Genomic DNA, 27657 nt, shown 5'->3' with positions numbered 1-27657 from the left:
ACCATTGTGTCCTGGCACCTAAGGAAACATAGTTCTCTAACATCCAGTCCAGATTTACCCAATCATCCAGAAAATATGTTTTGTAATTTGTTTCTAACTAGAAAACAAGATTCCATATACTTGGCTCCATTTAAGCTCATTCTATTTCAGCCCTCCCCCCAATTTTTTTATAAAGACATTAATCTTTTGAAGAGATTGATCAAGCCATTTACCTTAAAGGACATCGGAAGCAGCATTACAATTAAAGACTGCATTACAATTTTGTTCGACTGTTTGCTTCTAGTGTCATTTACCTTATTCCTTTTCCCCGGAATTTCTTGTTGAATGGAAGTTAAAGCCTGATTGGATTCATGATCAGCATTTTAAAACACTTCATATTGAAGTATAATACACATATCCCAAAGGGCATATCCTGTAAGTGTACAAGGTTGAAGGGTTTTCACAAACTGAACATACTCAGGTCAAGAATTAACCAGCACTCTAGGAGCCACCCCCCTCCCACCCCAGTGCTCCCTTACATTCACTAACCCTTGCACCATAATAGTGATATACTTCTATCGATTTATTTTGCCTGTGTTTTCTTTTTTCTTTATATAAATGGAATCATGCAATATGTACCTTTTTTGTACCTGAAATCTTTTATTGTTATGCTTGAGAAATCCAACCACATCAAGCCATGTAATTGTAGTTTATTCATTTTCACTGGGCTGGAGCAGGGTTTCTCAACCTCAGTACTGACATTTTAGGCTAGATCACTCTTTGATGTGGAAGCTGTCCTGTGCATTGTTCCTCCAATGTTCCACAGCATCGGCAGCCTCCACGTACTAGATGCCAGTAGCACTCTCCCATACCAGTCGATGACAAAATTGTCTCAAGACCACAATATATGTATCCATTCTACTCTTGTTGGGCATTTGGGTCATTTCCAGTTTGGTACTAGTATTACTAGTGCTGCCATGAACATTGTAGTACATGCCTTTTGGTGGATATGTATCTACATTTCTGTTGAGTTGTTCATCATTCTTGTTTATTGGATGGATGAATAGATGGATGGTGGATGGGTGGGTGGAGTGGAACCTAGGAGTAGAATTACTAGGCCAAAGTTTAGTTTTAGTAGACACTGCCGGTTTTCCAAAGTGGTTGTACTGATTTACACTTTCACTAGGAAAGCTGTTTGAGAGTTCCAGTTGCCTCACCTTCACCAATACTTAATCACTTTATGTAACACCATACTGGAGGGTGTATGGTGGCCGTTCATTTCCCTGATAAATAAAGCATTTGACATTTCCATGTGTCTATTGGCCATTCTTTAAGCTAACATTTAGTGAGTGTTTTCTGAGTTCCACTTCCAGTCCTCTGCTTTACAAATTCATCTCATGTAAAACAATATCATCCCATTTTGCAGATGGCTGAATAGTAGCTGGTAAGAAAAGCTGGGATGCAGCCACTTGCAGTCTTAATGTCAAGCCCCCAAGTTCTGAAGCATGAACCCTGGCCTTGCCATATTCACTTGGTGAGCTGGGCCGCCCTAGCCACGTTGAGATCTAACCAGTTGTTTGAAGGTGGCTGTGGGATCACCTGCAGAGGCACTGCAAAGACTCAACATCCTAATGGAAAGGACAGGGAGCAAATGAGGAAGAAGGTAGGGTGTGGTGGGAGGGATGCTTCCCACACTATAGATAAAGAAGGGAAGAAGAAAAAGGCTGGTGCTGGAACTTTTGAAACATGAGGTACAAATGGCAAATTGTTAAATATTTATTTACAGGAATATCAGGAGAAGCAGGAACAGGCAGGGCTGCAGGAAGTGTGAGGTAATGAGGCCAGGCACCTGAGTGGATGGTCATTAGCTGGGGGTAGGGGGCACGGGCAACACTGTGCGGGAGGTTTTCCCTCAGGCAGCTGTGGCTGAGGCCCCAGGAGGGGCATCAAGCAAAAACTTTCATGAGTTCCACAAGGCGTGGGTCCTTATAGAGCTTTTCCTCCAGAGCCAGATACTTCAGTGGGGCCAGCTCCTTGTGTCTGAAATCAGAGGGAAGCATGAGAGGTGGTGAGGTGTTACAAGCTGGCGCTCCAGCATCCTAGCAGCTCCTGTCTGGCTCCCTTCAGCCCCCCTCACCGACTGAGCCTCTGCTCCAGGATGCGGATGCGAAACATGGCCTGAGAGCAGTAACTCAGGTACAAGTCTTCATCCTCAGCGGTCATGGTCATCTGGTTCTCCTGGTACCACTGTTGCTGCTTCTGCAGCTCCTGGGTCTCCTGCAGGCATGGGGAGGAGAGGGCAGTGGGGTTGATGAGGGCTGACCCTCACCCAGGCTGCAGGCTGAAGTCCCTCTAGCTACCAGATGGCCCCCAAGGGCCAGCCACACTACCTTCACCCACAGAAGCCAGAGGAGCAGAGGCAGGGGCCACAAAATGTCTGGGGTAGGAGCCCCTGGGCTCATGTTTAGAGGGATACCATGTTCATGAGGTCAGAGCAGAGGTTGAGACAGACAGTCATGTGACTATGGACAAGCTACTAACGTTTACAGAGTTACCTGTTTCCTGTCCACCGAATGAGGGTCACCATATACCCCCCACTACCACTACCACTGTAGAGCATTTTGTGAAGATTAAATGAGATAATTCATGGAAACTACATTTTATGTACCTGACCAACAGAAATGGATCAAGGACTAGAAGTTGTTATAATTTACCATCCAACCATCCACCTACCCTCTACCCATCCACCCATCCTCCTATCCTTCCCTCCCACCTTCCTTCCATGCTCCTATCCACTCCTCCCTCCATCTCTCCATCCTCCATCCTCTCCCATCCACCCATTTATCCATCCTCCTATCCACCCACCCATCCCTCTACCCAACCATCCCTCCAACCACCCTTCTACCCAATGAACGAGAATGAGGAAGGACAACTTGGTCTTTGGGAAACTCCAAGCACTGACATACTCATCCTCTCATTGGTCCCTCACAAGCTGTCAAGAGGTGAACAGACAGCCCTGGGCCCATTTTCTGGGTGAGGATGCTGAGGTCCTCTCCCCTGACTGGGCCCTGGCCGCACCTTTTCAAAACGGGCCTGGATGAGGTTGGCCTTGTCGATGAGCCGCTGCTTGAAGTCACTGAGGCACTCGTCCTTGAGGCGCACGGCCTGCCAGCGTGTCAGCTTCTCTCCTGGCGGGAGCTGTGCCAGGAATGGTGCCAGGTAGTCCAGTTGGGCTTCCACCTGCCGCAAGTGCTCCTCATGCATCACACGCTCCTGGGAGGTGGTGGGAGGGAGGGTTCAGCTGGACCGACAGGGGCTGCAGAGATCTCTAGACCAGCTCTGCATCGACGTGTGACTGCACAAAAGCAAGCCTCAAACCCAGATTCCCATGCTTGGCCCCTCCGGGACAGAGGCCCCAGGTGCCCTGTTGCTGTCTCTCTTGCAGCTATAGTTACCGGTAACAACCATCTCTGTCTTACGGTGAATTCATGTCTCGACCTGAGCCTCAGCATGTACCTAACATTCAGTAGATGCTTGCTCAATAAATGGCACTTAGATGGTAGTTACAATGATGTTAAATCAAAAACTGCCAGTAATTCCCTTTTTCTTTCGCCCCAGGGCTTTATGTTCTGTGTTGGCAGATGGGCCTGTGAAGCTGGAGATGTGGGGGCCGACACCCATCTCTGGGAGTCTGAGAACCAGTCATTTGATGCCCTGTCCTCCCTTCCCAATCCCAAACTACTTTTAGAAATCTTCACTTGGTTGGTGAAGGGATTTAGGAACTGGCCTCACAACCAAGCTGGGCCTTGCAGCTTAAGGGTATAACCTGAATGCCATGTGCCGCAGGGCCAAAGAACTCAGGCCTGTGATCAGAGTTGCTCACTGGGGCTACTGGCCCAGGTTGTGACACCAAGGGGAGCCCCCAGCGGAGGTGAGTGCACAGTTTTAATTCTTCCCTCATGCAGTAGAGGCCTTGGATTGGCCATAGTCCTGGAGGTCGGGGGAGACCTGGCCTGGATCCTGGGTACTCTTTGGGGCGAGCCTTAGAAATGGTCAGCTAGGTTGTCTAGCTTGGATTAACACATAGTCTACAGGCACACACCTGATCATCTACATTTGCTCTCTTACAACACTAAACTATGTTTTCTACCTTTATCTTGTATCTACCTACCACTTCAGCATTTTATTAAAAATAATAATAATAAAGAGAGAAATGTGGTATCCACATATAAATCAAGTATAAAAATCAAATGAGTATTCATATTTGAACTGACTCTTTATAGTTCATAATGCATGAGTAAAACTGAAGGTTTCTGTGGTGGCTGCCCTTGTACTGTTCACCATGTAAGAACTTATTCACTATGTAAGAATTTGTTCTCCATGTAAGAACTTGTTTGTTATGCCTCAGAAGATTGGAGACTGACGAAAATTAGGCTGGGGGTGGATTAATGATTGTGCATTGAGCATTGACTCCCCTATACAGAATTTTATTGTTGTTAACAACCATTTGATCAATAAATATGAGAGATGCCCTCACAAAAAAAAAAAAAAAAGTACACACTTCCAATGGTAAAATAATAAGTAACCGGGATGTAATGAATATAGTCAAGATATTGTAACAGCTTGGTATGGTGATAGCTGGTACCTAGAATTGTCATGTATATAAATGTTGAATCACTATGTTGTACACCTGAAACTAATGTAATGTAATACTGTGTGTCAACTACCCTTCAATAAAAAATAATTATCTACAAAAAAAAAAAGAAATGGTCAGCTAGGCAGCAAGGATAACCACAGCGGGGTCAATAACTTCATCCCCTATAAAGGACTTCCCGCAGCATCCCTGATCATCCTCATCACCCTGGAGGCCAGGGGCGTTCCAGGAAAAGCCAGGGCCCGGGGCCAAGGAGCAAATGTTACCATGGCCTCCCGATACTCCTTGCTCTTCTCGTTGCGCTTGGTGTCATAGATGGAGATGGTCAATGTGTGTGCCTCCTCCTCTTCCTCTCGGAGCTTCAGGATCTCCAGCACCTGAACGGGGAAGTGGGGGAGGGCACTGTTAATACCCCCCACCCCTGCCACCTCCCACCCACCCACTCTTCCATGGGAACCCACCTCCAGCTCTGACTCCCGGGCCTGATGTTTGGACAACTTCTCCTCGTTCTTCAGATGTATCATGGCCTTATACTGGTAGAGAAGCTTCTTGGTGTGCTCCAAGGGCTCCACCTGGGACAGCAACCACCACAGTGATGTGGAGAGGCAGCAATGGCTGGGGTCCTGGCAGACTGTGGAGCTAGACCAATTGGGTTCAGATATTCCCCTGCTATTTTCTAGCTGTGTGACTTCAAACAACATGCTTAATTTGTCTGGACCTCATTTTTCTCACCTATAAAATATATAGAAGAGGAACTGGAGGCTCAGAGGAGCTAAGGAGTGTGCCGGCAGAGTGAGGATTTGAACTAAGAAACAGCCCAATAGAGGTGGTGGGGTCTTCTCCTACCAGTGCTGGTCCCAGGATCTGGGAAAGGAGGGACGATGAGGGGTATTCTTGGTGGAAAAGGGGAAGATTTTCAGGGAAGCTGCAAAGAGAAGAGTTCTCAGATGGGAGCTCTTGATTTTCCCAAGGGGCAGAGATGAATTTCCCGGCTGGGAAGCAGGAGTTTCCATCCAGTGCTCCCAAGCTGGGATGGCACAGAGGGCCCCAGGACCTTCTGCTCCCCACACTGCCGCCCACTCGTGCTGGCCACAGCCCCTAGGCCCACCTCAAAGCTGACACACATGTCAGGCGTCATGATCTTGTTGCCCTTGCTGTCCACCTCAGTGCACGGCAGGAACTCGCACGTGTTGACTGTGATGTGGTCCTCGCGGCAGTGGTAGCGCAGCTGGATGCACTCCTCCAGGATGAGAAACACACGCTCTGCCACATCCTCATCCGCAGGCTTCTCGGGGTTGTGGAAGAATCGCTCTGTGATTTTCTGGGCAGCCAGAATATGCATAGGGTGGGAGGTGGGAAAGGGGATTTCTCTGTGTGCCTCCCAAGGCAGGAGCAAAGGACACGCAGGGACACTGGGGCCTGGGGTCACAGGGGTTTGTGTGGAGCGGCCCTTCCTAGCTGGACACTGGCTCTCAAGGCCCTGGAGTTCTCAGTGCCAGGCCACCTCAGCCCTGTTCAGTGCTAGATTTCTTCTCTAGCCCTGCCCCCATAAGACTGTTTGCCTATGTCTAGAGCTGGGGAGCTCACCACCTCTCCAGGCATCCTGCCATATCACTAGACACCCTTTACAGCTAGAAAGAGTTTCTTGGGCATATAGCCATTAAACACAGGTGCCAAATAATTTGTGATGACATGAGGAAACAAAATGCACAGTTTAATGTTAAGTGGGTGATACAAGGATTCTACCTACACACACATCCCAAACAAGCTAGAAAAGACTCTCAAAACCAAACCTACTTATACATGGTAATATCTGAGAGATGCCATTCTGAGATATTTTTACTTTCCTCTATATTTTTCCAGATTCCCTAAATGTTCGGTCAGGAGTGTGCACATTATAATAGTAAGGAAACGATACTGAGGGCAGAGTCTGGCATCAGACAGCCCCAGGATCATAACTGGGGAAAGATGAGGCTCCAGGGTTAGGGTTCTCCCCATCCCAGGTAACCTCAGCCTGCCAGAGGGGCGGGCACCCTGCGCCCAGGCCCCACGAGCACTTACCACCACGGGCCGGGGATTTGACTCTGCACTGTTCACAGTCAACTTCTTGGGCCGGGGATTTGACTCTGCACTGTTCACAGTCAACTTCTTGACCCTGGGCCCAAAATTGACATGGCGGTAGGACAGGAAGTCGGGCCTGCCTTGATAGTACTCGGTCATCGTCTTGGGCGTCTCCTCCCGCTTTATCAGGCCATCTACACGGGCCGTTTCGTAAAACTCCATGACCCGGTCCGTCTGAGGCTGCACAGATGTGTATGAGTGTACTGCAGTGGGAGGTAGGGAGCCCAGGAGAGGGCTGGGTGAGCGCCAGGAGCTCCTGCCACTGTCTGGAAAGCCTAACCCTAGACCCCAGGGAGATGGTACATCATGGATGAGCATTAGGTATGTAACCAACTCCCTACGGCTAGGTATTTAGGCTGTTTCCAACCTTTTTGTTTTTTATAAACAACACCATGGTGAATCATCTGCATTATGCATTGTTTTATTCTTGCCCATTATTTGCCCAAGACTAATTAATTCTGAGCAGTAGAACTGGTCAAAAAGCACACATATTTTAAAGCCACAATTGATTATTTTGCTCAACTGCCCTCCAGAAAAGTTGTGCCAATTTGCTGTCCTACCAGTAGGGACAGAGAGTGACTGCTGCTTTGCACACTTGCTCACACCAGATAGGACCTTTTTTTTTTCATCTTTGTCAACATGAGTGTTGTAAGATCGTCCCTTATTAGGTTTCATTTTTTTTTAATTTCAACCACAAAGTGAGATTAATCATCTTTTTAGATATATATTGACCCCATTTTTTTCTCTTGTGAATTCTTAGTTAAGGTTGTTGATTCTCTCTCAAGGCACGTCCTTCCCTCCCTTCCCAGGCTCCTGGGCTCATGGCCATGTCCACATTCTCTACATTCTCTGCATTGCCCTTGTGGGGGCATTTATTGGTTTTAGTGCTCAGCATCCTGAACCCCCGTAAATGTGGTCCCCACTGGGTGCCCGATCCCAACTATAGAACAGGCGTGTGGCCCTGGCTTTGACTTTCCTGCAGGAACATTTCTAGGCTTCCTTGGATTTTCTGCTCTTCTCCTGACCTCCCACACATCTGGTTTGCTTAGGGAGGCAGGGCAGTTTCTGTTGCTTGCTCGCAAGAATCCTATCAATATAGGGGTGCTGGTTCCTTCCGCCACCTGCCAGCCACAGAGGCTGCTTTAAGAGGTGTGTGAGGCCCACCCTGGGCTCCTAGCTGGCCCGGCAATGGGGGTCCACTCACCACGCAGAGCCTGGGGGTGGCCTGGCTTGAAGTAGTCAGTATTCAGGCCTGTGCTCTTGTTTATGTGCTTCAGCTGCAGCATGTCCTCCCGGTTCTCGTACCACTCCTTTATCTCCAAAACCTTGGTACCTGTTGAGCCCAGTTGGTGCTTGGTGCACCCAGGCCACCTCCCCCAGCCTCTGTCCCACCATTTCCAGCACACAGAGACCAGCAGGGCCCACATTCACACCAAGAGAGTGGTAGTGATGTGCCCAAGGTTACACAGCACAGTGGGGGCCCCAGCTGTCCTGCTGCCTGCAGCCGGACTGCCCCACTTACACTCCAAGTCCTCATAGGTGGTGAGGCGGCACATGAGGCCATTCCTGTTGAGGTATGGGGCCCACTTCTCCAGCTTCGCCCTCTTGTACTGTATCACCTTCTTACCGTTTGGGCAGCGGGTCTCGAACGCTATGATACAGAGGGGTCTGGGGTTCTTCCTTCCCAGATCAGGGAAGGGAGAGTCAACCCCGCCCAGCCACTCATCCAGCCACTGTCCACTGTGCTGTCTGCTAAACTCCTCCAAGCCCCAAGCCTGCTCCAGGGAAGCAGAGCAGAACAGTCACCAGATGGCCCCTGACCTGGAGTTTTCAGGATGAGTCTGATCAGAGGGGCTGGGCCCTCAACGTTACACACTCCCTGCCAGGCCTTTGCCTGTGCGGGTATCTCTGCTGGAAACACCACCCCCTTCTGCTCTCACTGGGCTGACTTCTGATCCCTCAAAGCTTAACACAGATGCCCCTCCTCCTGGAATCCCTCCTACCCCACGCACCCCCAGCCCCACACACTGGGGCTGAGCTGGCTCCTCCCATGGGTTCCCGTGACAGCGTCTCTAGCCCTTCCCACCTTGTGGGAATGGTCTACACCCACCTCCCGGTGGGCCTAGGCCTCCCAGGTGGGAACCTCAGCAGCCAGCAGAGGTTGGCATGGGACGTGAGTGTCTGTCTTCCTGCTCCTCCCTGGTCCTGACACACACCCCTTCCCCGAGCTCTCTGGGTACTGTGTATGGCTCCCTCCAAGCAGAGAAGGGTGAGGGAGGGGAATGGCTCCTCCCTCACATCCCACAATCCATCATCCAGCGGCTGCTAACTGGGCCTCCTCCTGTAGGGCAGGCTTGTAGGGCAGGCTGGTGTCAGACCCTCGGCCACAGGGCTGAGTGTGTGAGGTGGGGAGGAAGGACAAGGGTGCAGCAGAAAGCAGGAGGGGTGGGAATGAGGGGCTGGGGCCACCTGTGCTGCCGTTCCCCTGCTGAGCTATTGCTGCAGACCTCCCCAGAGGACCACCCAGTCCTGGACAGGTGGGTGACCCTGGCTTGCACTTACCCTCTGGAGAGATCTCAATCTGCTCCACCCACGACTGCGGCATGTCGAAGCTCTTATCCTCATCCTCCTTGTCCTGCTGGGAGAGGTGGGGGCAGGTGAACTAGCTCTGGTCAGGGCTGAGCCTTGGAGCAGAACTTATGGGCCAAGCCAGCGTGGCCCATCAGTGTCCCCAGGGAGCCGGAGGTCACAGGCAGTTCTGACCTGGCATGACCCAAGACAGGGAGGAAGAGGAGTTGTCTGCTCTGCACCTGCAGGGCTAGGACAGCAGCGCCGGCCCACAGGCCCCACCTCCTCAGTCAGCAGAGGCCCAGCCACAGGCCCTTCTCAGAGAAGAGCTTTTGGAGTCAGGTGGACCCAAGCCCCACCCTCCATCCAACACCAGCTAAGGGGGCCTGGGCAAATCCCTTAACTGCTCTGAACCTCACTTCTCTAACTGTAACTGGACCCCGCAGGAGGATTAACAAAGAATGTACATAAAGGACTTGGGAGGCTGCCTGGCTGCCATTGTCGGTTTTCTTCTCTCCGAGCCTTAGTTTCCCCCATCTGTAACACAGATGGTACTCGACCATTTATCGAGGTAACCACAGAAGCCTGGGGAACCACAAAAACCTGGATGAGATTTTTCTCAATTTAAAACCTCCCACAAACATTGCTCAGACCTCTGAAATTGGCTCATCTAATGGGGCCAAGTCTCACAGCTAGCAGGGGGCACTATGCCCTAGGATTTAGTGTACAGTGCAGGCTCTCTGGTTTCTGGAGAGAGGACACTGAGAACACGGTTGAGAACCCAGACTTGGAAGCCAGACTGTCAAATCCTAGATTCAAGTCCGAGCTCTGTTACTTGCTGGCTGTGTAACTTTGGGTAAGTTACTTCACCCCTCTGTGTATAAGTCTTCCTATCTGTAAAATGGGATGGTAATAATCATGGATGATAGTATTAATGATACCCACCTTATGGGTGGTTGGGAAAATTTAGACAAGTTAATTCAGGTTAAGCACCTACTGGCATTTAGTAAGGGCCACATGAGTGTTACTTGTTGTTATGGGCTGAACTGTGTCCCCCCAGAATTCCTGTCTTGGCCTCCAGTACCTCAGAATGTGACTGTATTTGGAGATAGACTCTTTAAAGAGGTAATTAAGCTAAATGGGGTGTGGATAAAATGAAAGTTCCTGTGGCCAGGATTCTCACCTGGCCCTGGTTGGCTAGCTCACTACACACCTGTGGTAAATACACTGCTATTGACTCTATATAGAGAGCTCTGCCCAGTGCTGCAGGAGAGCAGAGCAAAAGCTGGAGTGGTGGCAGTGCCAAGGACAGAGGCCCAGAGGATGGCTGTGTAGGCAGAGGGGCCCCAGAGACAGAGACTGGCTTGCTGCATGCAGAATCACTCTGAGTGAACAGGATTTTAGTGATTGACCTGCCACCATGGAACCCAAGAACGTTCTACTGTCATTTCTTTGGTCATATGGAATCCATAGTGAACTTGCCTGGGGCTGAAACCCATTGGCAAGACAATTGGTGAAGTCAGCAGGGTTCATTGTTGACCAAGGAAAAAGACAGGCTGCCCTTATGGAAGAGGTGCTTCAGCGGGCTGCCCTTGTGAAAGGGGAGACAGTGGATTGTCTCCCAAATGGTATGTGGTCTGAGGAGGCTTGCCTCCTAGAGGGCTGGGCACCACCCGAGGACTGGAGGCAAGTGGAGGTGATGCCTGACGCAGTAGGGATGGCCCTTGGTATAGTAAGTAGGTCTTTTGAGAGACCCATGAGGCAGCAGGGACTGTGGGTTGGCTGCTTCTCATAGTATTAAAGAAGTTTACAGAAGAGAAGGACATGCTCCTGAAAAAGACCCAAGAAATGGCATCATGAGAATGCGAGCTGCAAACTTCTGTGGATTCCCTGGAGAAGGAAATGGCATTGATGCAAGATGAGGCTGCACGAGAATGCCGGCAGCGAGGTGCCATTGAAGAGGTAAAAAATTCCTTACAGAACGAGATGGCAGCACTGCCAGGTACTCTGAAGGAGGAAAAGGAGATCAAGGAAAAAGACAAACTCCTGAGGGAAGCACAGGCAGAGGTGGCATGAGAACACCAGTTGCAAAGCATTGAGGTGAAGGTAAGAGAGCTGCTGAAGACTGAGCTAGCATTGCTGCAAGGCACAGTAGAGAAGGTAAAGGTTGTAGCAGAGGAGGCACTTGGGGGAGGGGAGAGAAAGGTGACATCAGCCCCAGAAATGGAGGGGCTGGGGAAGGATGAAGGGGTGGTGCCAGAGGCACTGACCCCTCCTGTATTGAAATCACCCCAGTGGTTGTAAAGAAAATAAAGACCCAGCAGCCCAAAGTTCCCCATGGAGAGGAGCAGTCCCCTCCCCAGGTCGTGGAGCACTCTATGGTCCACCCCTCTACTCAGGCTGAGCTGGTGGATCTGGGCTCCCGGTTTAGGCAGAAGCCCTCAGAGTCCATATCAGCTTGGCTCCTGCATCTGTGGGACTTAGGGGTGGATGGACTTGTCCTGTTGGGATCAGAGATGGGAAAGCTGGCTTCCCTGACAGTGCAGCCCACCTTGAGGCAGCGATTACAAAATGCACATCAGACCCCAGGGAAACACTCTCTACTCTATTGGCTTATGGCTGCACTTAGTGCTGTGTGGCCCAATCAGGGTGATCTACCATCCTCTCCTGTTAGATGGCAGACATGTGCTGAGCTCCAACAGGTGTTACAAGAGCTAAGCATAAGAAATGCCATCTATAGTCCAGAGAATTGTGGCCCAGATGAAGAGACTTTCACTACTGGGATGAGAAATATTGTGCTTCAAATGGCTCTCACACCCCTCTTTGGATCTCTAGTGGCCATTCTTTTCCCTCACTTACGGCAGCCCATAAGCGAGGTGACATGTACAGTAGCAGACTTAGGAGAGGCTGAAGCAATGAGAACATTAAAAGAAATAAGGTCTGCTACTCACAAGAATTTAAAGGGCCCCATGAAGGTTACAAGGACCCAGATGTGGGTTGATTTAATATGGGCAGGAGCAGATGGAAGGAAATTAGATAGGAAATCAAATAGGCTCTTACTAAAGCTATGGTGTCTTGCCAATGGGTTTCAGCCCCAGGCAAGTTCGCTATGGATTCAGTGTGACCAAAGAAATCGATAGCAAAACGTTCTTGAGGTGAAAGGGTTATACCCAACTTTATTTCCAGGTGGCAGGTCAGTCACTAAAATCCCATTCACTCAGAGCAAGTCTGCATGCAGCAAGCCGGTCTCTGCCTCTGGGCCCCTCTGTCCGCACAGCTGTCCTCCAGGCCTCTCTGCACAGTCATCCCACACAGCCGTCCTCTGGGCCTCTGTCCTTGGTGCTGCCACCACTCCAGCCTCTGCTCTGCTCTCCTGCAGCCTTGCAGCCCTGCCACCGTGTCATACCCAGAGCACTGGGCAGAGCTCTTTTTATAGAGTCAACAGCCATGTATTGCCCACAGGTGTGTAGTGAGCTATTCAACCAGGGCCAGGTGAGAATCCTGGCCACAGGAACTCTCATGTTATCCACATATGGCAACAACTGAAACCAGAGCAGCAGTTTCAGCCATTAAGACCAAGGAGGCAGAGGTCAGAGACAGAGCCACAAGTCCGGCCTCTGTGCCTGCAAGACTTTTTGCTGGAAAAATTGGAGAAGAGGGTATTTATTATAAGGCCCACCCATGGTTCTTTTGGTTAACTCATTTGAGTAGAACTGATTTGAATACAGCCAGGATGACCACTTAGTGGCAATGAATCTCCTCAGGCTTGAGGGTTATTATAATTTATAATTTCTGTTATTTGTATATTGTATTATGTTGTTGTGGAGTTTGATTATAATGTTCCAGCTTCCTTGCACAGGGACCATTGCAGAGGACTGAGGACACATAGATTGAGAGGAGAGAATCCTGGAGGGGTGGAGTGTGGATATAATGAAAGCTCCTGTGCCCAAGATTCTCACCTGGCCCTGTTGGCCAGCTCACTACACATGTGTGGGCAATACATTGCTATTGACTCTATATAGAGAGCTCCACCCAGTGCTCTGGGCGACACAGTTGCAGGGCTGCAAGGCTGCAAGAGAGCAGAGGCTGGAGTGGTGACAGCACCGAGGACAGAGGCCCAGAGGATGGCTGTGCAGGCAGAGAGGCCCAGAGGACAGGTGTATGGGACTACTGTGTGGGCAGAGGGCCCAGAGGACAGGTATGTGGGACAACTATGCGGGCAGAGGGGCCCCAGAGGCAGAGACCGGTTTGCTGTATGCAGACTCTCTCTGAGTGAATGGGATTTTAGTGATTGACCTGCCACCATGGAAATAAAGTTGGGTATAACCCTTTCACCCCAAGAACGTTCTACTGTCATTTCTTTGGTCACATTGAATCCATAGCGAACTTGCCTGGGGCTGAAACCCATTGGTGAGACATGGGGTCATTATGGTGGGCCATAATCCAGTATGACTGGTGTCTTTATGAGAAGAGATTAGGACACAGACCATGTGAGGACACAGGGAGAAGACAGCATCCATAAGCCAAGGACAGAGGCCTCAGAAGCAATCAACCCTGCTGACACCTTGATCTTGGACTTCGAGCCTCCAGAAATGTGAGACAATAAGTTTCTATTGTTGAAGCTACCCAGTCCTGGAACTTTGTTATGGCAGTCCTAGCAAACCTAGTAATTTTACTATGAATATAAGCAGCCCTACTCCCCTATTCTACATACAGATGATTAAACTGAAGCTTCCAATGATTAGGAAGTTCACCCAAGGTGTCACAGTCAATAGCTAAAACCTCCACGCCAAGGGCTTCATGGAGATCTTCCTAGAAGACCCTGACCAAGAGATGGATAGGGATGCTGATGACTGGGGGAAGGCCCCAGGCCAATGACCTTAAGAAGGGCTAATAAGACAAGCAAGAAAGGCCTGGAAGTGCAAGGAGGGATTGTGATGGCTTTAAGGAAGGCCTGGAAGTAAGGAGTAGCCAGCCCTGGGACTCTCAGGCTTGTGCAGAAGGTCTTATCACCATACTCCAGGGGACACATGCTCTCTACCGTCCACCTGAACAGGGTGGACTGTGTAGGGCAGGAGACCCGAATGCAAATCCCCGCTCTCCCCTTCCCTACTGGACCTTTCTGGGCCCCAGTTTGACCATCTGTAAAATGAGGGCATGGTCCAGGCCCTTCTGCTTTGAGGAATCTATGTTTGGTCTATCTGGCCTGTCCCCCAGTATACATACATGTGCTGGGGACATATGTCAGGTTTGCCTGACGCAAGATAGGCTATGAAGCCCCCGACCCCCCTGCCCCCAGCCCCATGCTGCTGAGACTCACCAGGTTTTCTACATCATCGTCATCATTCATCCCCTCATCATCTTCCTTAGTCATGGACAGGTGAGACTTATCCGTCCCCAAGAGCAGGTACTCCCACCTCACAGGGTCTCCCAGGTCAAAGATCAGGTCCTGATGGGGGAGGGATCAGGTGAGTGCCTCTCAGTCTCCACAGCCCCTCCTGCCCCACAGGGCAGTGGGAGACAGCTGCCCCCAGAGTAGAGAAGGGCGTGGCCCAGGTGTCAGAGGGGCAGCATGTGAGCTCCAGGTAGCCTCTGAGAGTCACCCACCCTCATCATTTCAATGGGCACCTTAGGCCCTGAGGGGGGCTGCAACTTCCTTCCTGTCATTCACTCTCTTTATGAAGACATCTCGCTGTTGATCTCTGGAACAAATTTGGAAACTCTGGCCTGGGATAGGCCTGGATGTGGAGGTCATTCTACATTGTCTGGGGAATGTCCCAGGCCGCAATTAGAGCAAACAAAAGCCAGAGAGATTTTATAGGAGGAGGAGAAGGCAGGTTTGGAAAAAAGCCTCCTCACGTTTTTTACCCATGCCAGGGAGAAAGGAACCAGGTAGGCACATGCATGGAGAGGAACTAAATTGTACAGAGAAGGCAGGTGGGAACTTCTCCTCCCTGTGGATCTTCTACCTTCTTTGCATCCTAGCCCTGAGCTTAGGCTCACCTACCAGGTAACTCCCAGAAGGTGGGGGGCACCCAACATTCCAATCTGCCTCCCCAAGGTGGCGTGCCATCCCCCCAATGCCCCAAAATCAGTGTCCCAGAGTGAGACCAAAGGCCAAGAACAGCTGCCCACAGGGTTCCAGCAGGAAGCTCTCTTGAGGCTGGCCCCAATCCTAGTCTTCACCTGCCTGAGTCCTGGAAGCCTCCTGCGTTACTCTGCTCTAGCTGGGAGGTCGGGGGAGGACACGGGGGCATGGCAGAGGAAAGGGAGGGAGAGAACTGCTTGTAGAGGTTAACAGCGACTGCAGATAGCCAAGGTTTAGCAGAGGACCAGATTGTACAGGCGTTTGCATTTCTTTAACGCATGTTTTCCTTTTGTAAGCAGTAAGATGCCTTCCGGCTTTAACTTCAATTTCTATTTGTATAGCAAAAGCATAAATGAGTGCACAATGACCACGGGCCCTGAGCCTAGGGTGCGTTTGCGCCAGGAAGTCTCTGTGAGGGTGCCTCCCCACCTCAGCCTGCCCCCAGTGCCATGTCACATTTCTTTGAAGGAACAAAGTAGCTGCTCCCATGCTCATTTGGCAGTAAAAGTGACAGCCAGTGTTCTCTCTTTGTGCCCTCACCTGGTGATGCAGTACTGCCCCTCTGGCCTCACTTTCCCACCAGGCCACCCTTCCATCTTCATCTCATCTAATCATGGTCTGTTATCTCTGTCATAAATTTCCTTCACCTAGTACTGGGGCAAGGGTGTGCTGGGAGGGGAGGCTGAAGGACTTGCAGCCTAGAAGAGGGGGGAAGGACTAGAGTAGCCTCTGAGGGGCCATTAACTTTCAGAGGGCACTGACCACCATGGCAGTTATGAGCCTGGGCTCTAGGGCAGGGCAGGCTCAGCTCTGCCCCATCTGTGTGGTGTGGTCATTCTTTCTGTAAAATGAGGGTAATAATAGCTAACATTTACTCAACAGCCAGGACTATTCAAAGTACCTACTGACCGTTATTTCTCATAACCCTGTGAGGTCGGTGAATGCTAAGCAAACCCTAGAATCAGCTACTAAGGGAGGCCAGGGGTCAGGGAGGAGGGCTGGTTCCTCCTTCGCTGAGGCAAGAAGTTTCTCCATCTCAGAACATCTTACTTCCGCAGAGTGACTTCACTGGGTTGCATGCGCACCAGTTCCGCCTGTGTCCCGCAGGGGGCGACAGCAATACCTTGGACAGTGTCACTTTGAAATAGTGGGCAAGGTGCCCGGGAGCTTGGGAGACTGTCCTGGTTGGAAATGGAGGAGTTTGAAAATAACAGAAGAGTCAGACTTGGAGCCGGGAGTCTGCTCTCTTTTGATTTGTATGCAGCTCAATGAATTTCCATAAATTGAATGCACCCGGGTTCTGTGCACCCAGATCAAGCAATAAAATAATGCTCGTACCCCAGAAAATCTCTTGTGTCTAATTATGACCTTCCTCAAAATGTGTGCATATATTTTTATGTAAGTGGCACTGGTTTTATATACACAGTATACACATTTATGGCACTTCATTGAGCTGTACACATAGGGTGAGTGCACTTTTCTGCATGTGTTCGCACTTTAATACAATGTTTTAAAAAATCATTCATACAAACTAACAACCCACATTTTAAAAGTGTACACAACAGAGAGATAATAAGCACAGTAGAATGGTTATTTATGGGCAATGGAGTAGCCCATGGGGACTCAGCTCTAAGGAAAGACCAAGGCCCTGTTGGCCAGCCTTCCCCACAGATCACTTCCTCCTTACCGCCGTCCCTCCATGACACCGGCCACACTCATCCAGGCCGTGCCCAGTACCTTGCAGCAGTTCCAACAGTCCTGCATGTTGACCCAGTAGTTCTTGTGGTTCCAGAGACTCTCAATGCCCAGGAAGTGGTCGTTCTGGGTGCTGTAGCTGCGCGCCGTGAACGGGTCAATGAAAAAGCTCTCAGGCACCTCACGCTTTCCCGACAACACCAGGACCCAGGAGTGCACCCGCAGGCCATGCAGGGGGTCGGCCTTTGCATTCTCCATCTCCTGCACAGGAAAGGTGGGCGACCATGGGCCCAATGGGGGTGTCAGGGGCCCATACATCTCCCTGGGGCTGGAGAGCCTGCAGGAGAACAGAGTTTTGATCCAGACTGCACCACTGGCTGGTTGTGTGATTTTGAAGACATCACCCACCTGAGTCCATTTTTTTTAATCACTAAAATGGAAGGGTCTGACCTGACCTGTGGTTTATAGACTAGGCCCCTTTGGAGCTCTAGGGTATCTGGGATTTACTGGTGTTCTGTGTCATGATTCTGGGTGAGATTTCATCCAAAGAAAGGCAGGGGTACTCTATGGCCTCCCTTTCTGCCTCCCTCTGGGAGAAAGGTGACTGTCATGTTCATTATTGTATCCCTAGGACCCAGACCAGAGAGGATGCTCGGTAAAGACGATACGGAAGGAGCGAAGGGAAGGAGGAGAGGTTGAGAGTCTGCATGGAAGGGGAGCTGGGAAGATGGATAAGAAGATGGGTGGGAAGATGGGAAGGAGGGTGGGAGGGGGAAGGATGGGAGGATGAAAGGGGGAATAGGTGGGAAGGGAGATGGGTGGGAGGATGGGAGGGGGGAAGGGAGGGGGGATGGGAGGGGGAAGGGAGGGGGAATGGGAAGGAGGATGGGTGAGGGGGGATGGACGGAAGGGTGTATGTAGGTAGGCCGTGGGTGGAGGAGTTTGGCACCCAGAGAGCTCCAGAGCCTAGCATAGACTGGGCTGCCCCTGACAGCAGAGCTCACCGACATTAGAAGTCCATCACCAGAAGCTGGCTGACCATCAGCTGGAGATTCCCACAGAGCTGGGCAGAAGTAGGAGGGTGGAGGGACAGAGGAGGGGATTTGGACCTGGGGAGTCCATAAACACACCCCTTGGAAAGCTGAGCTCAGGGGTTGAGGGCTAAGGATGTGGACCCACCAGGAGGTGCTCCTCCTCCTCCCTCAGCCGCCTTTCCTCCTTGGCTTTGATCTCTTCCTGCTTCTTCTTCTCCTGCTCCTGCTCAAACCTGCTGCTCAGGTCCCTGGGGGGTTTGACGGTGTACTTCTTGGGTGGTGACTTTTTCTCCTCCTGGACCTTCTGTCACTCAATAAGAGAAGAAGTGTCAGTGGCCCTGGGTTGCCTGCCCCTCAGGCCAGGAGATGACAGCTGCTCCTTGAGCCTGTGGCTTTTTGACCTTCAATGCAGAAAGGACCTCAGCTCCTGCTCTGGGACCCTGGACAAGTCCCCGGCTTCCCTAACCTCAGGCTCTTTGGTAAGGTGGGATAAGAACAATAAGAACCTTGTCCCCAGACTTGTTCCGAGAAAGGCAGGAAAATGCCATGTGAGGTGCCCATCAGGGCAGGAGCTCAGATGTAATTTTCTTGTCTTCCCCATATTAGATATGATCTGAAGCTGATCTAGACAGTGGGGCAGATTGTCCAGAGTCGGATTTTCCAGATTTTGTCATTGGAGGGTTTCACATGTGGACTTAAAGTTAAGATTTTGCTGGGCTAAGAAGGAAAAGAAAGCCTGTGTGTGTGCACACACGTGTGTGTGCATGTGTGCATGAATGTGTGCTGGGTGGCAAAGAAAACATCTAGGCAAGAACACACTACAGAGGCTGTAGAAGTTTGCAGAAGTTATGGGCCTGTGACATTTATGAGGGAGAAAGTGAATCTCTACTGTTTAGAGTCAGACAGATAGGCCTCAGTCCCTGAGTGTCCCTTTACCAGCTGTGTGACTTTGGCCACGTTACTCCACCTCCATTTCATCTCAACATCCTCATCTGTAAAATAAGTGTGATAATACCTGCTACACAGCACTACTGTGAGGATCAACCATGTCAATGGACATGAAAGTGATTTATAAACCAGAAAGTTCTCTGCATCTGTTAGCTATTGATACCATGTTGATTATTAAAATTTTGGCTGAGATTACGAGCCCACAGGCCTTTGGAGCCAAAAGCAATGATGGAGCTTTTGTTCTGTGTTCCTTGGGGAGGAAGGCCTAAGAGAACAAGGCTCTCACCTGGTACGTCTCTCCACTGGAGCAGCTACCCCAGGCCCCTGGTGCTTACCCAGGCATAACGTAGGGGTCCAGGCATCAGGCTGGCTGCCCCAGATCCTGGGATCCCCAGCCCCGAGCTGCAGATACTCACAGGGGCTTGACACTCCCTGATCAAAGAGTCCTGGAATCAATCCAGGCCATGAAAAGCGTTTTCTGTCTGCATTTGGCTACTTTCCAAATGCACAGAGATGCTTTTATGATTCCTTAAAATATATTCACACATTTAAGAGTCTTTCTTATGCTCACAGCAGCCTCATCATTATGGAGCTCTCAGTCAACAGATACAAAAAAGCACCACTTGCTGGAGGGCTGGTAACATTTTTTGCTATTAAAAAAGGGGTATTTTTACCTGGGAGGGAAAATAAAACCCTAAATATGTCCGTTTGTATTTTATTCCTTATATGAAAACAGCTGGACAGATTTTTATCAAACGCATAGGTTAAATCTGAAAGAGTCTGATTTAATATATAAGGCATGTGACATTCACAAAAGTTACCTTGTGGGATTCACAGCAGCTGAAACTGAGTATGACAAGGCAGGAGGGACAGCCAGTTTGGAGAACCGGCCTGTGTGTGTAAAGATGCTGAGGACAGAGAAATTCCCAGCGGTTTGAAATGAACTCCGGGGCAGCTGAAGGGCTGTTTCATGATAGAGCCGCGGTGATGGCCGGCAGGGGCAGGAGAAGCAAGGACACACGGCTTTAAGGATGGCATGTCTTGCGGGATGCTGAGGGCAGCATGAGCCCAGCCGTACCTCCTTGGGCTTCATGGTGAGCGGGCACACCTCCCGAGTCAGGTCCATGTGGCACAGGTCCAGGGAGCCGTAGCCGTTGACGCAATAGGCGTCGTAGCCAGCGCCGATGAGCATGGAGCAGAGCAGTGTGCTGAAGTCGAAGCAGTTCCCTTTCTGGCACTTGAGCACCGTGGTCGAGGAGTACAGGTAGCAGGGCTGGTGGCAGCAGTCTGGTCAGCAGAGCTGGCCTGCTGCCGCCCACCCCCATCCACCCCACTTGTCAGGGGCCAGGCACCAGGGCCAAAGTGCAGGCTGGACCCCAGCTGGGCTCTCTGCCTTTGTTGGGCGAAGGAGCTTGCGGAGAATGAGATGAACATCACGGACCCCGGGGCCTCAAAGTGTAGTCCACATCTGCCTGTCATTTTAGGGAGCCATGGACTGCCTGACGGGAAAATGCTCTGCATGACACACAGGGCCTCTGCCCTAATGATCTCTGAATGGGCATTTTATGATTTTATTCCAAAGTTGTCCTCACCTTCTTCCCCCATCTTTTTCCTGCTCTTCCCTTTCTTGGTCGTCTCCCTCCCTCCCTCCACCCTCAATGAGAAGAAAATTGGGGTGATCAGAAGCCCAAAGATGGAGCTGGGGGCCAAGGCCACGGGCAGCTGGGCCCACTCTCTCACCTTTCTCACCTCCTGAAGGAAGGCTGAAGGCCAGAGGGGGCAAAGAGGCGGGAGCAAGGAGACCGGGCTTGCTGGCACCCCTTCCAGGAGATCTTCAGGCGGAGCTCAGACGGTGGGCTGCGGGCTCCCCATGGGCCTCCTTCTCCCTACCTGCCCGGCTTCCCATCCCAGGCTTCAGGGGCCTAAGGATGCAGCCCTAGGGTGGCACTTACCGGCTTGAGGGGGTCAGGCAGAGGCACCATGGAGAGGGAGTCTGAGACAAACTGGGCACAGCTGTCCCAGTTGTAGAGCTCAGGGTAGGGCATCAGTGTGGGCCGGACGGTTGTGCTCACGAACTTCTGCAGAGGCGAGACCGCGGGCCCTGGGCAGGGTGTTCCCTTGGGAGGCCACCACCGCTCCCAGGAGGCTGGAGACCGCATCATCCCAGGGGGCGTTCTCGAGGCCTCTCTGGACCTCAGGCCCCCTTCAGTGGCTTGGGAATTGGCTCAAGGCCCTTTCAACCCAGATCCAGAATAAGCCTGCGCTGTCCCCAGGTGCCAGCATGATCAGGGCTCCTGGCATCACCACTGCCCCACTGAGTGCTCCCAGACCTGCTGTCACCTCTCCCACTCCCCAGCGACTCTGTAAGGCAGGCCCCATTGACCGATGAGGAAACCGAGGCTCCAGGAGGTGAGCTAGCTGACTTGCTCAGGTTCACAGTAGCAGAACTGGATCTCTCTGGCTCTCAACCATTCCCCAGTATAGGGGGCCCTCAAGGGGCTGCTCTGTTACCCAGGGGCCTGTGGGCCATGCCTCCAGGGTCTCCCTATAGATTTGAGGAGGGCTCCACACACACCAGATCTCACATGACCTCTCTTATGGGGCAGCCTTGATGCAACCCCCGCTGATTGCTGCAAGGGAAATGCAGGCCTATGGTCACCAGATCTGGAAAAGAGGGGAATAAGGATCTGTATGGGAATTACTGAGTTTCAAATGCTGGCAGCTAATACAAATGCTAAAAATCACCACGTGGGCCAGATAAAGCAGTCTGTGAGTCCCTGTTGGCCCGTGGGCTGCCATTTTGCAACCTTTGGTTTCATCCCATGACATTCCATTGACGGATGGGGAAATTGAGGCCCTGAGAGACTCGGGGATGTAACAATGTACCCTGGGTCATAGGGTGGAAGTAAGAAAGCCAGCACTTGGGTTCTAGTTCATTTTGTCTCATTTCTCTGCTCTTCCCTGGACAGGGCTGGCGACTGCACTGGGCGCCCAGCTGCCCCTTAGGTGGGGTATGGAGTCTCCAGGCCCCCACAGGCCCCGTGCCTGCTGGGCCTGCTGGCATTTGAGTTTATGTTGCCCCCAGACTGTAAGCTCTGACCCATGAGAGGTCTGTGCTTTGGTCTACCTCCACCCTCTGCTGTCCTGCCCTCCACAACCTGGTCTTACAGGCACGTTGCACTCATTCAGGGGGTGCAGGAAGAGGGGCACACGGTCTGGGCACAGGTGGCTGTACTGGCGGGAGAAGCTGTCTGCCACCTGCAGCAGGTGTTCCTCCTTGGGTGTGTTGCTTCGGTAGGCAAGGGGCAGCTTGGAGATGTCAATAGTGTCCTTGGTAATGATCCTGTGACCGTAAGAGGGTGGTGTTAGTCTCCATGAGGCGAGGCCTGGCACAGGGAACCCTCAATCTACCTTAGCTGCCATCAGCTTTATTCTTTCCTTATTTCATCCTCACTACCTGAGAGGGAAGTATCATTATTAGCATTTGCACTTTTAAACTGATAAGGGGACTGAGGCACAGAGAGCTTGAGTGACTTGCCTAGGGTTACACAGCCTGTGAGGGGCAGAGGGTGGACTTGGACCAGGCAGTCTGAAAGCAGGGCCCTCCCTCTAACTGCCTCCCTCTGTGTCCCCATCCTGCCTCCCAGCCCCAGCACAGCCATTCTGTCCGGCTCTTCCCCCACCCAGCCCGGCTCTGACCCCCACCAGGACTGCTGGGCCTGAAGCCCCCCACCCCGATACTCACGAGGGCGTCTCTGGGACGGTGATCTCAATCTCCGACAGCTTCTTCTCCAGGTCTCTGATCGTCTCCTGTGTCATGATTTCCTCCTTCTGCACCTCCGATGGCCTCATCATTTTCTCGCCCTTCTCTGCCCGCTCAGCCGCCTCCTCCCGCTCGGCCTCCTCCTCCTCCTCCACTTTCTCCTTCAGGACCTCCATTCTGTTGCGTCTCTGGCGGTCTCTGTGGGAGGGAGAAATGCACTCAGAACAGCGGACTTCAGACCAGGAAGGAGCCACCAAGACCACCTGTGTCTCTGGGAGGTGGTTTCAGGTGGTTTGATCACAGAGGGAGGAAGCGGTTCCCTGTTAAACTGCGTCCCATCCAGGAGAAAGTCTCTGCTTGGTGCTAGCCCCTCTGTAAGCTTTCCAACACTGACGGCAGAGGCCACGGGGTGAGAGCTGCCGTCAGGGTTGGAGCAGGCAGCCCAAACGTCCGGACGTGGCTTTGCCTTTTGTATATTGTTCCTGACAGTACCTTGTCTTTATGGCATGTGATGCTAAAGCTGTAGGGATTATTGCAGTATTATTAAATTTACTGTTTAAATATATTTATGAAGTCCAATAAGGGAATTGGTTTAAAGAAAAGTATTCCTAATAGTAAAGTGATACGGGGAATGAAAAAAAAAAAGAACGTAATATCACCAAACTTGGAAATGAGGCACAGAGAGGACAAGGACGGGGCTGCCACCAAGGCCCCTGCACAAGAAGCAGGTGTGTGTCAGGAGTGTCATAGCCTGTGCCATCCTGGCCCTGCCCTGTGTCAGCCCATAGGCTAGAGGTCACATGGTGAGATGCTATATGTGTTCATGTGCCCTAGGGTAGGTCTTACTTGTGGCCACAGAGCCAAGCCTCACTGAGGTGGGCTACTGATTGCCTACCCAAATATCCAGGCCCCCTTCCATATAGCAGAACCCCAGTTTTATTACTGGGGTGCTTCCTTTGAAACATTCAGCTTCCTGGCCTCCCTTGCAGCCAGAGGAGGCCCTGGGATGTGAACCCAGTTCCAGCCGCTGAGATGTAGGTAGACGTTGTTGGGTGTTAAAGGGCACGGCCCCAGCAGGCACAGACCCTTTGCCCTTCTCCTATTCCTGCCTGGTACACGGACGTGGACACGGATATAAAGCAGGAGATGGGGCAGCCATTGCATGGTTGTGAGAGGACCACACACGAGGACAGAAGCTGCCAGCTAAAGATGGCAGAGTGGAGAGACAGGAGGAGTGGGGTCCCAAGAGGTGCCTTGGAGGCCTTGAATGCCACCTCCAGACCTCCCATCACGTGAGAAAACTCAGCCCGTCCCTGCTACAACAGCCCAGCTGATCTACCAACCTCCTGCCTCCAAGCAGGTCTTCCTGTTTCTGCACCTCAAATAACTATTTTCTTTACAGCACACAGGGCAAAGGTCCAGCAAGGAGGAAAATGAACCCAATGCACAGGATGTGGGGAGGGGGGCAATAGTGAGGACAGGGGAGAAAAAGAACCGGGTCTCCCCAGATATGTCATCACCTCTTGGGGTGCAGCCAGGACCAAGAGGGCAAAATGGACAGGGAAGCAGAGTCTGGGCCCCACCTCCTCCTCCCACGCCAAACGCTGCCTGGGCCACCTTGACCTCTCAGGGAGGGATCACTGACTGCCAGGATGGCTAGGGGGAAATTCTGGCTCTGCCAACAGCTCCTGCTGGACCCTTGCACCACTCCCTGCCCCTTTCTGGGCCTCAATTTCCCCTTCGAGTGAGAAAAGAGGGACAGATGTTTTCTGCCCAATGCTGACGCTCTGTAGGACAGGTGGGGCTAAACACACCTCTTACTGCCTGAGTTCCAGGAGGGCAACATCACGACTGAGGCTTGTGTCCTGCAGGCCCATTCAGGTCCTCAGTGCCCTGCAGGTGAACTTCCCGCTGTGCCCACCGACCAAGCAGCACAGTCCAGTGATCAGATCCATTTGTCTGTCTGCCTCTTGGGCATAGGAATGATACCTCCACAGGGAAGTCAGTAATAACCATTACAAGGGCTTACAGTTTACTGTGTGCCAGCACTGTGCTGAGGGTTTTACAGAGATGATCTCATTTTTCCTCCAATGACTGTGAGGTAATAAAAAATATATACTGGTCTCTGCCCCCAGTTGCTGGCACAGGGCTCCTAAATCCTTTGTCATTTCCTAAGTGATACAAGCATTAGGAGCATCTCTTATTTGATAAGGTGACTCTGGGGTGGGCTCCTGAATGGCTCCTGGATGGGAGCTCACCAAACCATGATTAGCAGCTTGGAAATTTCAGCCACAGCCCACATTCTCCAGAGAGGGGAGGGGGGCTGGAAATGAAGGTAATGATTAAACATGCCTTTGTGAGGAAGGCTCCATAAAATCCAAATAGTATGGGGTTCAGGGAGCTTCCACATTAGTGAACGCATTCACATACTGGGTGGGTGACACACCCCAACTCCACAGGGCGGAAGTTCCTACACTCAGAACCCTCCCAGACTTCATTACTTTATCTCTTCATCTGGTTATTCATCTGTATCCTTTATCATATCCTTTAATAAACTGGTAAATGTAAGTAAGTGCTTCCTTGAAGCTGCTCTAGCAAGTTAATCAAACCTGAGGAGGAAGTCATGGAGCTTCCAATTTGTAGCCATGCTGGACAGAAATGGTGGGTAACCTGGGACCTGCTACTTGAAGTGGGGTGGGGACAGCCTTGTGGGACTGAGCCCTTAGCCTGTGGGATCTGACACTCTCTCCAGGTAGGCAGTGTCAGAATTGAGACAAATTGTAGGACACCCAGGTGGGGTCACCAAGAATTGCTTGGTGTGGGAAGAAACCCACACATTTGGGGACCAGAAGTATAAAAGTGAAGTGCTCTGTGTGAGTAGTAAAGAGGCACATAGGAGATGGGTGCCCAAACTAAGTTTTTCCATTGCAGATACTAGGAGACTGACACTATTATGATACCCACTTTGCGTATTAGAAAATTGAGGCCCATCAAGGTTAAGTGCATCGTCCAAGGTCACAGAGCTAGTAAGTGGCAGATTTAGGGTTTGATCCCATGTAGTTCTAACTCTAAAACCCACTATGCACTTAAGGCTTAATGAGATGGGAAGGTCCTAGAAAGGATGGTGGCAGGGAGTGGTGGGTAAGGAGAGAAGCTGGATGCAGAGAAACCAAGGTTACAACATGGAAGGCACTGAGATGGACCCTGAGCCCAGATCACAGATCTGCCTTCATCAGAGGCAGAGCTGGGCGGGAACCTGCAACACTTACTCTGCACACCACTGGCTGCCTTGTCAGCTACAGCCCAGTTAGGGGAGGGCAGACTCCTTTCAAAGTCCCCCAGACCCTGCCCAGAGGCTCAGAGACCTTTCCCACCCAACAGGGCCCTTCCCTGCACCCTTCCCTAGTGGCAACCTCCTTCCCTTCCACAACACACAAAACTTCCCAGAAAGATCATGGCTGGAAGCCCTCAGGCAGAGGAAGTCCCCTTATTGCCAACATCTTCCCCCTCCCTCAGATAGGCTGGGTCCTGCCACCCTGTCCCCTTTTCCTTCCTCACCTGAGGACAGCCAGACGGATCTGTTAGCCCATCTCCGGGGTAACAGCTTTCGGAAGCAGAGGGCTTGTCTGGGAGAGGAGGCTTATGGGAAATGTAGTCCTCTGTAACCGCCCGGCTATTGAAGGTCCCTGGGCCTGCGGTGGGCTGCAGTCGGCTTGGGTAGGCTTGTTAGAGCTGATTCTTAACATTTCAGGAATGTTTGTGAGCCAGTTGACAAACACAGTCATTATTACATATTAAATTATGGAAACATATAAGTACGTAAATGATATTTTAAGAGGCAATTAATTCTTAGAAGTCATCACTTCCAAATTATTTTACTACATTTTACTATTATGTATGCTCTTGAGGTTATTTATACCGATTGTATCTGTACAATGGAAATGTTATATAATGGTGAGCTTCTCTGCATCTCTTCCCAACTTCTGTTCAGTGATGTTATATAGATAGCTTAAAATTGACCACAGGGTTATTGATGCCACAGAAATTGGCAAATGTTACAGACCAGGGCTTTTTCTCCCAGTAAGCAAATTGTTAAACACTTACCAGAACACCACTGCCACTGCCCCATGCACAGTCAATGTGGCTGTCATCAACACAGATGGAAACCACTGTGGGTCCTAGTGTGTCTGCTCATAGTTGTAAGATAAATTCTAGCCGAAATAAGCAGGCAAAGAGAGGCAACAAAGGGCCAGGTAATTTATTTAAATACCCCCGGGTGAGGTTCTGTGGCCTTCTTGTCACAGGCCAGAGAAGTCACACCCGGTTGGGGAGGTGGGGGGCTTATAAGGGATTAGGAGGGGGAGGAGCGGGCAAGCTATCTTAGGGGGTGTGGAGAGGTATGATTGACTAAAGGTGACATAATAGACAACTAGAAACTTTTTCTCCTTCCAAGAGGGAGGAGGCTGACATCCGGGTCTTAGTTGGCACATCAGGATGGAATTCAGGGAGAGCTGCCCCCTTTCCACATACGGCACGGACTTTGGGGTCTGGTCTGTTCTCCCCCTATGGCATCTCTCTGTTCTGTTTGCATGTCCTTGTTTTTCCTTTCTCCAGCCTAACAATAGTGTTGGACAGAGCCAGGCTGCCTGAGTCCTAGGTTCTAGCCCAAGCTGGGCCTCTGATTTAGTATATAATTCACTGGACAGGGAAAACGTATCTACTAGGCTAGCGGCCCATGAAAATGTGTAATTTCTTTTAAATTCAGAAGAAAAAATTAGTAAACTAATAATGAATATATAATTATGAG

At 51.0% G+C, this 27657-nt stretch overlaps 1 protein-coding gene across 5 annotated transcripts; it reads right to left on the bottom strand.

The window, feature by feature from the left end:
- Nucleotides 1–283: 283 nt before the first annotated feature.
- On the bottom strand, nt 284–27447 carry DRC7 (dynein regulatory complex subunit 7). Of its 5 annotated transcripts, XR_005027228.2 has the most exons (20): nt 26409–27447; nt 22833–23048; nt 22256–22430; nt 21040–21165; nt 20166–20360; nt 18285–18443; nt 17148–17366; nt 14643–14771; nt 9317–9392; nt 8277–8405; nt 7959–8087; nt 6695–6957; nt 5742–5954; nt 5095–5205; nt 4900–5010; nt 3058–3252; nt 2117–2256; nt 1829–2019; nt 1511–1607; nt 284–412 (listed from the first exon to the last, which is right to left on the bottom strand). XR_005027228.2 is itself a non-coding variant. In XM_036897695.2 (18 exons), the coding sequence occupies exons 2-18, from the start codon at nt 23024–23026 to the stop codon at nt 1926–1928; spliced, it is 2658 nt and encodes an 885-aa protein (XP_036753590.2). In that variant the 5' UTR covers nt 23027–23048; nt 26409–27447; the 3' UTR covers nt 1743–1925. The 5 variants fall into 5 exon arrangements, 4 of the variants coding, with proteins under 4 accessions (XP_036753590.2, XP_036753591.2, XP_057348968.1 ...); XM_036897695.2 differs by lacking the exons at nt 284–412; nt 1511–1607 and having other exon boundaries at nt 1743–2019; XM_036897696.2 differs by lacking the exons at nt 284–412; nt 1511–1607 and having other exon boundaries at nt 1743–2019; nt 9317–9389.
- Between the last annotated feature and the right edge of the window lie 210 nt (nt 27448–27657).

Source organism: Manis pentadactyla, chromosome 15, assembly GCF_030020395.1.
Source record: "Manis pentadactyla isolate mManPen7 chromosome 15, mManPen7.hap1, whole genome shotgun sequence".
NCBI lineage: Eukaryota > Metazoa > Chordata > Mammalia > Pholidota > Manidae > Manis > Manis pentadactyla.
This window is presented reverse-complemented; position numbering and strand designations above follow the sequence as displayed.

Excerpts from the sequence above, each read along its gene's own strand:
- DRC7 (XM_036897695.2), bottom strand. The coding sequence starts at position 23,026 with ATGGAGGTCCTGAAGGAGAAAGTGGAGGAGGAGGAGGAGGCCGAGCGG. Across the intron at positions 8,088-8,276 it reads CACCTATGAGGACTTGGAGT|GTACCAAGGTTTTGGAGATA; the intron begins GTAAGTGGGGCA and ends TGGGCTCAACAG. Across the intron at positions 5,955-6,694 it reads CAAATCCCCGGCCCGTGGTG|AAAATCACAGAGCGATTCTT; the intron begins GTAAGTGCTCGT and ends CTGGCTGCCCAG.